General features: G+C 37.3%; 2 protein-coding genes across 3 annotated transcripts in view; one reads left to right on the top strand and one right to left on the bottom strand.

The window, feature by feature from the left end:
* Positions 1 to 13,330, bottom strand: part of MED12L (mediator complex subunit 12L) — a 336,181-nt gene that overhangs the window by 57,822 nt on the left and 265,029 nt on the right. The window contains exons 21-27 of the mRNA XM_047100061.1: positions 11,875 to 12,006; positions 8,637 to 8,864; positions 7,855 to 7,996; positions 6,109 to 6,229; positions 5,655 to 5,756; positions 4,843 to 4,956; positions 1,231 to 1,430 (exon numbers count right to left, since the gene is read on the bottom strand). Coding sequence (XP_046956017.1) covers positions 1,231 to 1,430; positions 4,843 to 4,956; positions 5,655 to 5,756; positions 6,109 to 6,229; positions 7,855 to 7,996; positions 8,637 to 8,864; positions 11,875 to 12,006 — 1,039 coding nt within the window. The remainder of the gene's footprint in view (positions 1 to 1,230; positions 1,431 to 4,842; positions 4,957 to 5,654; positions 5,757 to 6,108; positions 6,230 to 7,854; positions 7,997 to 8,636; positions 8,865 to 11,874; positions 12,007 to 13,330) is intronic.
* P2RY12 (purinergic receptor P2Y12) overlaps positions 2,317 to 13,330 on the top strand; it is a 32,562-nt gene continuing 21,548 nt past the window's right edge. Inside the window, exon 1 of one of the 2 annotated variants that reach the window (XM_047100069.1) lies at positions 2,317 to 2,385. The gene's annotated coding sequence lies outside the window, so the exon portion shown is untranslated. The remainder of the gene's footprint in view (positions 2,386 to 13,330) is intronic. The other variant, XM_047100070.1, reaches the window with a different exon arrangement.

Below are 13,330 nucleotides of genomic sequence, written 5' to 3'. Positions count from 1 at the left end.
GGTGGAGGGCAAGAGGGAGATGGAGACATGTCAAAATAACTTAAAAGCCAGGATGAAAAGGTTCCACTGGAAAAAGCTGGGACAATATGAACATGAAAATAGCTAAGGACAGTGTATTATAATACATATGGATAATAAATAAGAATAACGAGGGTATGCTTTCCTTAGAATAGAATGCAAACTGTTAACTGTAGAGGAGCTGTGGGAAGAAAAAGCCCACCATTTTGCAGCATGTAAAGACTGGTTTGGGGAAGAATCAAAATGAATGATAGATGTGGTGGAGTTTGATGAGGGGCAAAATATTTGTATTGTCTCACAGTGTCTCCCCAAAGACTGTTTACTGATTGCAAGGAGGGGGAAAAACCACATAGCAGAGAAATCTCGAAACCATACAATGGAGACACCGTGATCAAACTGATTGCTGCCAGCGATGTGCAAATGGACATTGTGTGACTTCAAGTGTGATTACCTGAGAACACAACATTACTTCTGTATCATTTTGGCCAAGAATGCATAATCTAAAGCTAATGTATGGGAAATTTCAGACAAATCCAACATTATTGGGACAAATGACAAAACTGAATGTGACCTACAGGTGAGAAAAAAATTACTGTTCCAAAAGCTAAATGTCCTATGTTTAAAAAATTTTTTAAATATTTATTTATTTTTGAGAGAGAGAGACAGCCATGAGCATGGGAAGGACACAGAGACAGGGAGACACACAAGTCAAAGTGGGCTCCAGGCTCCGTGCTGTCAGCACAGAGCCCGACATGGGACTCAAACTCATGAACCGTGAGATCATGACCTGAGCCGAAGGCGGATGCTTAACTGACTGAGCCATCCAGGCACCCCTAAATTACCTGACTTTTGATGACTGCATTTGGTTCTATTATAAGTAAACATTGAAATATTAAAGACTCAAGATTAATAATATATGCCATCTACTCTCAAAAGCTTCAGCAAAATCTTAGAAAGTATATGCATCCACATTCACAAATAGAATCATAAAGCAAATGTGGAAAAATGTAAAAAAATTGGTGAATCTGTATACAAGGTATACACCAGAGTTCTTTACTATTATTGCAACTCTACAACAAATCTGAATTTTTTGCCAAACAAAGTTAGCAGGAAGAAAAGGACCACCGATGTGCAAGCTTCCTAAAACAGTGAGCATCTCCACAAAAACAATTATATATTCATAGATCAAGTCAAATTAAAACTGAAAAATACCTGTTGACAGATAGTCCTCAGTACATATCTAGCATATTCTCTTAAATTGGCAGTTTCTATGGAAATGCTTTTCCCACAGGATTTTGAATTTTGTGAAGCAGTCCAGATATCATCAGCATTCCCATCACGCCGTAAACCTCTCATGGTGAAGTCATCATTCTTTAAAGAGCTGACATTGTTATTGCCAATTTTGGCATCTCCTAAATAATAGAATCACAAAAGCAAAATCACGGAAGTTCCAAATATTGCCAAATACTTGAGAAGTTAATGAAGCAAGCCTTTGGGGATTTAAAATATGTGACTGGCATCTTTATGGCATAGCCCAATGTTCAGCAAGAAAGAGAATCGATCAGGAGAATAAATGCAAGAACCCAGAGAAGTTTCAATACGCACGAGAAAAAAAAGGGAAATTCAAGACTTACTCCTTATTTTGTTTACAGAATTAAGTATGCAATCACCAAATAAAAAGGCCATTATGAATCATATTTAATAATCATAGAACATTGATTTCACCAATATTTCAAGCATGAATGTATTCAATATTCAAATTCATTTCACTTATAGACAAGGAAAAAATGGGTTACTCACCCTTCTAGATGTCCCTTTTCCATTTCTTCTCTTACAATGACTTATTTTCTATCCATAGGTCAAGAGAAAAGTTTTGCCTTAGCCCACCTTACTATCAACTTCTTGACAAGAGAGATTTATTTCCCTGGGAATGGAAAAGGGCAATGCATACTAAGGAAGCCCTAAAACATAGGGCATTCATTGAATAACCCAAGTCTCTCACTTTCCTCTCTGTAAACATCCAAATTAGAAAACCTCACCAGATCAACCTCTAATTTACTGAGTCAAATGGAACTAAGGAAAGGTTTCCTTCATAGCAAAGTTGCTGGGGGACAAAACGGAGCAGAACGTGTGAAAGGCTAGAATTAAGAAATCTTCTCTAGCCATGAAAGACAAATCACTATTCTATTTTAAAAGTGAGAGAATAATATAATTTGGTAGTAAAGACTGCCAAATGACAACAGAGCCTCTAAACTTTCACCTGTTTACCCACAGGAATCATAAGCTTTGAACAAGAAAATTTCCTGGAACCAACAAATGAATTCAGATGAGTCCCTTACTGCCCACTGTGAGTAAAACGAAGCCCAGGTCAGTGCAAAAAGCTTTTTACAACCCACAGGTCAACCAAGAAAAAGTTTTGACTCTGCTGAAAAATTTACAAAATCAGAATGGATTAGTAAGTATTTATTTATAAAATGGTAAGAGGAGGGGAGGAATAAGCAATAATTTTCAAGTCATCAATATCTGATTGTATGTTATCATACATTCCTTATTAAAATATACAAGAGTTTATTTAATTCAACAGAAGTCCTTGGGAGGAATAAGTAATAATTTTCAAGTCATCAATATCTGATTATATGTAATCATACATTCCTTATTAAAATTCACAAGAGTTTATTTAATTCAACAGAGGTCCCTGGGAGCTGAAAGATGTGTACCAAAATTTAGCATGCTTTCTCCATCGTTTGGTGAAATAAAACAACTATTTCTATACCTTAAAACTACTACATAAATTAGAAACCACTTTCTATAGAACAGTTTTATCACCCAAACTCAAAATAGATCCTGATGGACAAGACTTGCAAGAACACTGGTAAGAATAGGGTGAGGTAGATAAATTAAAACTTACATAAAAACAAAATCAAAGAAACAAACACCTCTGCCTAGGAAATCCTCATTCAGATTCTCATTTAGTTTAGATGTTAGGATGACAGAGAAGGTATAGGAGGCTGTTCTAGAACCTTCCGTAACTGTACAGATAAAAGAACAAATAGAAAAGAGTGTTCAGTGACTACTTGGTCCAAGGCTCTGCTGACATCCAAATGACCTGATCCTGGCTTCTCAGACCTGAATCATCCTCTGTCTATTAAGAACGGAGGTCGATTAAAAAGGTCAAGGAGAGCCAAACAAAGAAGAACTGATTATTATGCATGGATATTAAAATACAATTATGTGACTCTTTATAGATGTTGGCAAATTTTAGTGGAACTAGACCACTCCTCCAAACAAAGGAGCAGGTGCCTAGATTGCGCTCATCTTGGTTTCTGCCATTCAACGTCTATCCATTCTGCATTCACACTACCTATAGTAGTTTGTTGAAAAGCTACAATTTCAAAACCTACTATCTAGTTTCTCTGATGGGTGTTAGAGATAACACAGGGCGGGGGGGGGGGGGGGAGGGGGGTAAGCAAGTCCCTGACTTCATGGTCCCTACATTTTTATTAAGTAGATTGACCAGCCATTTTTTTTTTTCAAATATCATCAGAGAAGAGAGATTTTACTTACTGAAATGAGCATTTAATGCTGGATATACAATAGTACAAGCTCCTAAACTCAGAACAGAGGTTATGTCCCTCCATGTGGCTCTACTTTTCCCTTTTATTGCAAAATTCATGGGCATTTCCAAGGGCATCCTTTGAAATTTGTGTGTGTGTGTGTGTGTGTGTGTGTATACACATATATATATACACACACACACATAAAATGAATGTATACATATACACATTTTCTTCAAACTTGAACTGTACATTAAACTATGGCAAAAATTAGAAACCATACGTAAATATTATTATGTATGAATATATAATATATATAATTCTTTAAGGTGAACTTTTATTAATTTTTTAGTGAAAATCCTGTTAATCCTTCATCATCACTCAATAACATTCAAACAGGAGTATAAAGCATTCAAATACGTTCTTTAAGACTCCTCTAAAACAATTCCTATTTACCCCACAGTCTCTGTCCTAATAAAAGAGAGCTCCTTCAGAACATAAGAGGTAACTTTTGTTTAGTCAAGGCCAAAAGAGGGTTGTCAACATTGTAATTAGGCAGTGGGGACTCAAAATTACCTACTTAAATCCTCCACGATTTATAAAATAAAAATGTGTTTAAGTATTGCCCTAGAAATGAATAGAAACTGTAGTGCTACTACTCCAGGAATATATATGTCATTAAGAGTATAAAGGATGCCTTGGACATTATAGATTAAATGTTAAAAAATTCCGGGATCTAATACTGTTTTATCAATAATACCAATATCATTGCAATTATTACCTGATTCATGAAAAACCTAAGGTAGAAGTTTATAAACTTGTTCAGGATCACAATGAAAGAAAAATGCTAAGATTAAAACCCAGGTTTTCTTGTGTTTTACTCCTGGTACATAATACAAAATTTAAACCTTTGGTTAGATCATCATTTCATCTTGATCCATTACAAAATGTCATTTATGTCAACAAATAAAGATAAAACCACCTGATGGGTCGGAGAATCTATATTACATCAGAATGAAATATCTTCCAGTTAAAATAACATCCAACAACAACAAAAAAGTGTTATATTTAAATACCCCCAGAATTGTAGGTAAGGAGTAGACATCTCAGAGTCCAGCTGATCTTGGACTTGGAGAAAGCCAACTACTTTTGCCAGGAGAGCAAAACAGAATGATGTTTCTAATAATCTGAATTAGAGTTGAACATGAATACAAATTATTTTTCCTTTGTTTCTGGTGATTAACCCAGTTTAGTGCCAGGATAGTCTTACCAAGCATCATAATTGCTTTTAAAACAGCAAACACGGCTCCCACTTCAATGCTATTGTGAGCAGCGGCTAAGAGGTGTCTATCACAAGATGATCTTATTCCAGGGAAAGGTTTGCCTATGAGAACAACAACAACAAACCTTTAATGGTCTCATCACCATCGTTAACAATCTTTTGTAACCATTTACAATCAGCAGAGCCTGTCATTGTTAGACTATAGGTACTTAATTGTCCTTAGCTAGCTATAATGGATGCTTCATGGATTCACTACAAAACATTGTCACTATTCCTTTCTTAACCTTTGCTTTTTAATTATGAAAACAACGTCGCTGCTCCTTGGAGAGATGTATCAAAAAAATATATTAGAACTTTCATCTATTTATACTGATTGTCGCACATACACACCCCTGTATAAAAATGATCTTCAGAAACACACTTCACTAACACCCCTTGAATTCTTACCTTATTCCTCTTACCTTGGTAAAAGAATAAATGAGTCACCATTGCCCTAAGCTGCTATGATGTGGTTTACAGGTTTGAGGATCATGTTGACCACCAGCGTGGCTTGGCCTCAGAGCAAAAGTATTTTTATTGTTTATTAACTCGATTTTAGTTTCTCAATACATCCTGATATTGCATAAATCAAGGGTGCTGACAGCCCTCTCGATGGCAGTGGTGCATTCCTTCATCACCCCCCAAAAGCAAGGTCACCAAACTCAGGGAGGAAATAGCAGAATGGACAGCCCACGTGGACATTTTAGAATCTGTACCTCCAAATGAACATGCAGTTGGGGATTTTATAGCTGTCGGCTCACCGGTTGCTTGAGGTAACAAGCAGGCCTGGGGAGCTCGGAAGAGATGAAGCAGGAGTCGGCATGTCATTCTCGCCCCCGGCTCAGCATCTGCATCTCCACAAGCTAGGAAAGATTTTCAAAGCAAGTTTTCCAATTGATTGACTGACATGTCTTCAGGTTTTCTCTGAAGCTAACTTTTCTGGAATAACTTAAATATAAATGCTCCTTACGGTAAGAAGGAAGGCACTGGCTATGCTTTCCAGAGGAGGCAGACTGCTTCCTTAAAAATGACCGTTTCTATAGGGATCCATAGGACTTTGTACAGAACAACACTTATAATCCTACTAACTTTACATCAACTCCACACCACTGCCCAAGGCATGTAGCTTTAAAAAGTACGTTCACGGTGTTGTTGTAATAGCTGGAAACCATCCCAAGACAACAAATAACAAGAGCCCTTCTGGATGTGTCGTACCTGCTGCTAGGAGAGAGGGAAGTGCGACGTGCTGCACGACGTCCTCCAGGGAGAAACACTGTCGTGCTATCAGAATAGCAATGAAAGTAGCTAATGAATCATGGAATGAAAGGTCACTCACCTTCAAGAAAAACATTGACATGTTTTAATACCCAACGCCCTTTCAAGTAATATCTAAGATTAATATCTAAGAAAATGTAGGCAATACCAGTAAGATCACAAATCCCAAAATGAACCAACAGAGGGAAATGATTACACATCAGGATTATCATCCTCTAAGGCCTATTTTTACGTTATAAGACAAAGGATGAGGTTTACCTACATCACAATGCCACAAAAAGATATTGAGTTTCTCCTTGAGTACACATAACTGAACAAAACAAAAACAAAATCATGAAATTCCTAATAAGATGTAGTATAAGGAAAACTTTTTTAGAACACGGCATTAACATTTAAGGGTAAGATTGTGAGAGAGCAGGAAAAAAAACACGGAGATTCCCCTAATTGAAAAATAAGCCTCACTGATGTTTTAAGAATTCTTTTCAGGGATAACTATTAGGGATTCTATAATATAATTAAATTAGTCTTAAAAAGCAACTCTGAAAATTTCCAACCGGCTCCTAAATTTGAGAGAGAATGAAAAAAGAGAAGGAAAATAAATTCATTCAGAATGAATCCTCTACCTATAGAGACCTCATAAGACTTTGGCACAAAACAGTAAGAAATAAGCAGCAGCCCTCACGTTAAGTTGTACTATATGCCAATAATCATGTGTAGTGATTTACAAAGATGACCTCACTTAATAGCATATTACCATGAGGCTCATACTTTTATTAATCCCAATGTTGCAGATGAGGGAACAAAGCAAAGGTAAGGTAAAGTATAACAGAAAACAACCAAGAGGTTAAAGAATTATGTTAACAATAAAAATTAGGATATTTTTGTCTGGAAAAGCAGGCCACAGATATGAGTTACATATAGCCATGTGTGGTGTGTGTGTGTGTGTGTGTGTGTGTGTGTGTGTGTGTGTGTGTATCTTGGGTATCTACAGAATGGAGTAGAATAATCCATCTAGTCTTGAGATACCAGAACTAGGAATTAAGCCTCTAACTGGAAGGTGGGGTTTAAAATGCAAAGATACACCAACATGTAACACAGATCACTCCAAGATGGTGATAGGAAAAACAGAGAATCATGACAGATTTTTAAGAAATTTACACATCACAGGTACAACAGGATATGTGAAAGAAAGCAGTGATACATACTGAGTATCTTTTCACTAACTTTCAGGCACAATCACTAGGAAAGACATGCCAATGGTCCTGGGCCTGGGCATTCTTAGGCAACCTAGTGAAACCTATGTTCTCAGAATGCACCCTGATCTTTAAAAAAACAAAGTGGTTCTCTTCAAAATGCAAACTCCTGTAGGTAAATTATGTCTTGTACCATGAGGAACTCAAGGCACTTGATAAATAATATGAGCCAATAGCTCTGAAGAGACTGTATGTACGAAATTTCAGCGAACAAACAAGGAAACTCTTGGCATCTCTGCTGTTGATTAAGCTATTGTATTTATTTACTTTTTTCATTTATTTAATCCTTGGCAACCACATTCTTGTTTACTGCCTTTGGGCAGAGAAAGAAAAAAACACATTTCAGATAAGGGTTGGTTCAGTCAATCAAAAATAATTACTAACTAAATATTTAATTGCACAGATGAGTTTTTAAATGAAAAAGAAAACTTACATCTACAGTGCAAAGTACATCATTAAACCCCCACACATGATTTGAAGAACAACAAAGAGCCTTCAGAACTCCCAGCCATTCTGAACTAAGAACAGTGCAGCAAGCTGTCAGCTCAGAGGAGAAATTGGCTATGTCGTTAATCCTAGAAGGAGGAAAAAGAACAGAGTAGAACAGGATAGCAGCACGCAAATGTGATATACTTAACGAACCCATATCTCACTACCATCAAACAAGTCATTCATTTCTAAGATTCAAAGATTTAATAAATACCCACTTGTTAAATAACCTAGCAGAACCTGAAAGCAAAGATACAAGTAACGGGCTTCAGATACTGTTTAATATTTGATGCTGTTGAGCCACAAACAATAATCAGTACAGATGCCAATTAACATATTTTTGACCTGGGAACAAATCTGACTTCAGAATTTCCACCGTTAAGGGCAACGTAAAATTAAAGACTATGTAATTTAGGTAGGTGAAAACACAGTGTTTTTAAATATAGGGATTTTTTAATTTATGTTTTTATTATGTTTTTGTAAATGGATAGACAAGTTATAGTTTATATCTAAAGCACCTCATGCCAGAGCAATCAGCCAGCATACTCTGTCAGGCTAAGGAAATCACAGTACAGAGCAGAGATGAAATCAGGAATAAATGGGGGTTGGGGGGAGCAAACAACATCCAAATGTCAGCCCAGGCAATTACTAAAGACATTAATTTAAAAGTAGCACCAACGCAAGGACTAGACGGTTAACTGTGAATTCCAGGGTAACCCAGCTCACCTTCCAGCATCCTGATGGCCCATACATACATTCATGAGCGTGTTACAGACGAAGCTGTAGCGATTGGCTGCATTGTCACTAAGGATCTTGCCCAGCATTGAGTAATTGATGCTACGAGCTGAAGGATTCTCAATAAAATCCATCATGAAGTCCGGATCCCATCTCAAGTTAGAATTTGCAGGCATCACATTATTATATATGGTTTGCTTAACTTTTGAACAGGCACTACTGAGGTTACAAGGAAAAGAGTTAAAAAATAAAACAAGAGTAACTAGAAAGCGATTTCACTTAAGGACAGATTCAATGGCAGCAAATGTAAGGTATTCCTGGAGAAGAGTCACATTAGTCGTTTGTGATTCCACCTTCTTAATTGACTGGGAAATACTGGTCTAACAGACAGGACTAAAGCCACCCCCTAAATGGCAGTAATTACAGGGTTCTATACTCTCTTTCTTGGCAGACGACTTATATAAAAACGTGTCAAATGTGACTGAAGCCTGTAAGCTTGCCATCTGGAGTATGACCTGTTCAAAATGATGAACAATGAACTGTCACCAGTGCTTTTAAACATCTCCCTTTTTACTGTCTTAACTCTTGCCACGCTTCGCACTCAACTTTTCATTCATTCTCACTCAGCAATAGTTCTTAATTTGTTTTACTTTCTCACTAGAAATGAAACAAAAACAAACTGTGCTTCGTTGGTTCCCTCAACCTCCCAATACCTTGAGTGTCATTTTAATGAAACAGACCTCAGCAAATAGTAAAGTGTTCTCTCTTTTCCAACTTAATTCTACCAATCTATCCATGTCTGTCTTTAGAACCCAGAAGAATTCTGCTTTTCTTTCTCAATTTTTATAAGATTCAGCCCCCATTTTTCTTTCAGTCTAGAGACTTCTTTCAAGTTGACCCTCTGCTACCTCCAGCTGAGAGTGCATAATTTTTCTGAATTCTGTGGCTCATGAAGAAGTGTCCTTACTCTTTGTTTCTAGACTTCCTGTATCATGTATTACACTCTGTCCAAATGCACTTCATTGTTTTAATAAAAAAGGTAGCTGTCATCTTAGTCACTCTCAAATTCTTACCACCCTCTGTTGCAGGCATCTAGGGAAATAAGGAACCAACTCAAACATTTTCTTCTGAAATTGCCTGCATCCGAAAAACCTGACAGAGTAATAAAATAACACACACATTGAAGCCAAAATGACTTATGCTCACATCTAGGTTTCATCATTTATTAACTTATGAATGAGGAATAATCATTTATTGTCAGAACAATCATTTCTACTTCCTGAGGTGGTGGGCAGATTAAAGATCTTGATGGCAAGGACCCAGAACAGTACTTGGCACGCTAAGTACCAGCACAATCAGGGCAAGATATCATCAGTGCTTTTTCTCCCAAATAATCCTCTTACACAACTTTATTATAAATGCTCCTACAGATATAATTATTAAAACTGTTTTTATTAGCATACTAAGAGAAATCTCACCAAGTATCTAGCTTTTGTTTCACCATTCTTCTTAATCCCAAGCTACAAATAATGCCTGACATCAGGGATTCCTGAGGGTTGCACCTGTCCTCCATTTCTTTAATTGAGGAAACGTTAACCAGCGCCACATCTTATGATGTAACACTGTACTGATCCTCAGCTTACTGTTGGTCTCCTAAATCTCCACACACTCACTGCACAGGACTTGAATTCACTGAGTTAACATACTTGCACTACCCTGAGGGAACACTAGGGGTCAAACAGGCTACTGGGGGTCTTGGGAAGTTCACTATTTAAATAAAACAGGGCTGTTGCGAGAACCAAATCATGTATGAGAAAGCCATCTGAAAACTGTAAACTGAAACTTAAAGCTCTCTGTAAGTAAGAATATGAGCACGGTTATTATTATATCATTTCTGTAGAAACATATTTCCTAAGACCCACTCAAATGTTCTACGAGCAATTATTTGGAAACCTAGCTCATTTCATGATGATACTCTCCCATTCTTTCCCTATCAATACCATTAAAAATATCATAGTTTTTTTGGATTTATCTTCCATTCACCAGCTTTTCTGCGGTGCCTACTAGGAGCCAAATAAATGTTCTTCAAGGTATCATAATATGGCAGTGAAGAAAATATGAAGTTCCTCCTTTCATGAAACTTACAGTTGAGAAAGAAGCCAGACCATAAATAAATATGTAAGTTACCCAGTGGTAGCAAATGCTAAGATTCAGAAAATGACAGGAGGAGTAAGAGGTTGCTATTTAAAATAGGGTGGTCAGGAAGGTAGAGCTATGAATGTACTGTGGGCATGGACATCCAAGTAACAGGGGAGAGATTACTAGAGAGGTAACAGTAAGTGCAAAAGCCCCAAGAGAGAGCGTGCTCAGAGTGTGTGAAGACCGGTAAAGAGGTCCATGTGGTTAGAATGGCATAAACAGAAGGAAAGAAGAAGAGATTATATATAGCAGATCCTGAAGGCAGTTGGGACTTTGAATTTATTCCTGTAGATAAGCCGCCACTAGAAACCTGCAAGTTATTCTTGTTTGAAAAGGATGACTTTTGTAGGTATGCTGAGGATATGCTAAAGAGAGTCAGGGATGCAAGCAGAGAAACCAGTTATGACTCTGCACTAGTCCAACCAAAAGCTGGCAGTAGTGACAAAGCAATGGCCAGTAGTCACATTCCACACAAACCAGGAAGACAGAGCTCCCAGAATTCAGGAACAAGTAACTGTAATTGATGGTTCTTTCCTTCCTTCTAGATGACAAATTTATTTTGCAGCCATTACCATCTCCTTCCCCCCACCCACAATTAATCATCAAAATTTCCTCAAGATATCATTAAGTATGTATTTTCTAGCGCCTGTCTACTGGTGGGGGCACAGCAGGTGCTAAGATGCACAGAATCATAGGCACTCAGGGATACCATCTGCAGTAAGACAGTCAAAGAGGCAGAGAAGCCAAGGCGGTGAGAAAGTAAGCATGCAAACACAAACAACGTTCCAGGTGAGGTACTAGCAAGTGCAAACTATAGAATGTTTACTCTCAACTTTTTCTCAGAATTGCAATCAGAGCTAAACATGCATAGTAATTGGCAAAAGGAGGTTAAAGCTACAATGAAAGATAATTCAATATGAATTCTGGCAGATATGATTAACGTTCATTATTAACAAGGATGACAATATCACAGTCGTGTCACTAACAAATATAGGCATGATGCCATTCCTATTGATTTTCTTCTACCCACCTGAAGAGGTCTCCAAATTTACTTCTGAGGTGGCTACATGACACATAGAGATCGTAGAGGTAGGCTAAGATGCATCTCTCGGGGGAAGAACATTCTGAGGGGTTCACAACATGCTTTACCACACCACACAACCTGAGGAGAAAAATATGTGAAGACAGGAGACACGTATTTTGCTAATATATATGTTATTATTTGAATCTTTTAGAATAAGAATATGTGCAGCTATTACTTGGGTAAGGAAAAAGGTATTAGATTGTTGATACAATAGTAAATAATTGAATAAGGTATCATTTTTTCTATGAGGATAATGAAATACAAAATGATTTTTAAAAAGACTTTGGAAATACCATTAACAACAAGAAAGGAAAGAAATTCCTCCATACAGAAGGAATGTATGGAAGAATCCATCAATTAAGTTGCTATGACCAGAACACAAGAAGAAAGTTGTAGTAGACAATCTCTCTTCAGTAAAAAAAAGAAGCTATTTGCAAAGATTCTTAAGTCCACTCCTATGAAAAAGAGCAAATCTCTACATCAGTAAATCTGCGAAATTCACTTTCAGGACCATGAACTGGTTCTGGCAAAAACTTGATGAATTCAGGATTTTAAGTCACATTCTCCTTCCTTATCCAAACTAGAAACAAATTTTAGTTTACCTAATGTAAGAATTTAAAACCCTTTCTTTTTAGTGACATTCTCTAGACGTCTTTCAACTCAGAAATACCATTACTACTCTATTTCAGTGCCCCTTTCCCCATATCAAAACGATGGCCCCTTTGGCCACAGTTCATTCAACATAATACTTCATATAACACAGAAGTAAACATTAGTGGTCCATTCACCTATTTATGAGTCTGATTCCACGATTACCACCTTGTATTCTGTTATAGGATTCAGTAATACCACAATAGCGTCATCGATGACTCAGATTTTGAAGCTAAGTAGGGCTTTTGAAATCATCTGATTCACCTTCCTCCTTTTATAAAGAGGGCACTGAGGCTCAGACAGGTGAAGTAACTTGCCCACAGGCAAAAAGCTAGTTCACAGCACAAACAAGAGGGGTGTTTAGGTCTCTAGACTCACATCCAGAGTTCCCTCTGTGATTCAGGGGATGGGGGGAAGCCAAAGAGAGCCTAGGCTGTTGAGGCCAAGAAGGATGCTACAATCAGAAATACCAGAGGTAGAACCCAGGAAACTGCAAAGAAATGACAATGCTGCACCCCAAGCCCTATGAATTGATATCAGCAGACACAGCAACCAGAGAGCTGATAAAAGTAGTCAATTACAGCAAAAGTATCCTGCAATTAAGAAGTAGAGGATTCGCTATGTTGATAACTAGATTCACATAACATAAATTCCAGACATATTCTAAAAAGCCAAGTATCATTTTGTGATTAAAGTAAACAAACGGGCACCTAGGTGGCTCAGTTGGTTAAGTGGCCTACTTTGGTTCAGG

The sequence above is a fragment of the Lynx rufus genome, unplaced genomic scaffold (genome assembly GCF_022079265.1).
Source record: "Lynx rufus isolate CCGP_SWC_20201006 ecotype Redwood Valley unplaced genomic scaffold, mLynRuf1.p SCAF_5, whole genome shotgun sequence".
In the NCBI taxonomy this organism is placed as follows: Eukaryota; Metazoa; Chordata; class Mammalia; order Carnivora; family Felidae; genus Lynx; species Lynx rufus.
This window is presented reverse-complemented; position numbering and strand designations above follow the sequence as displayed.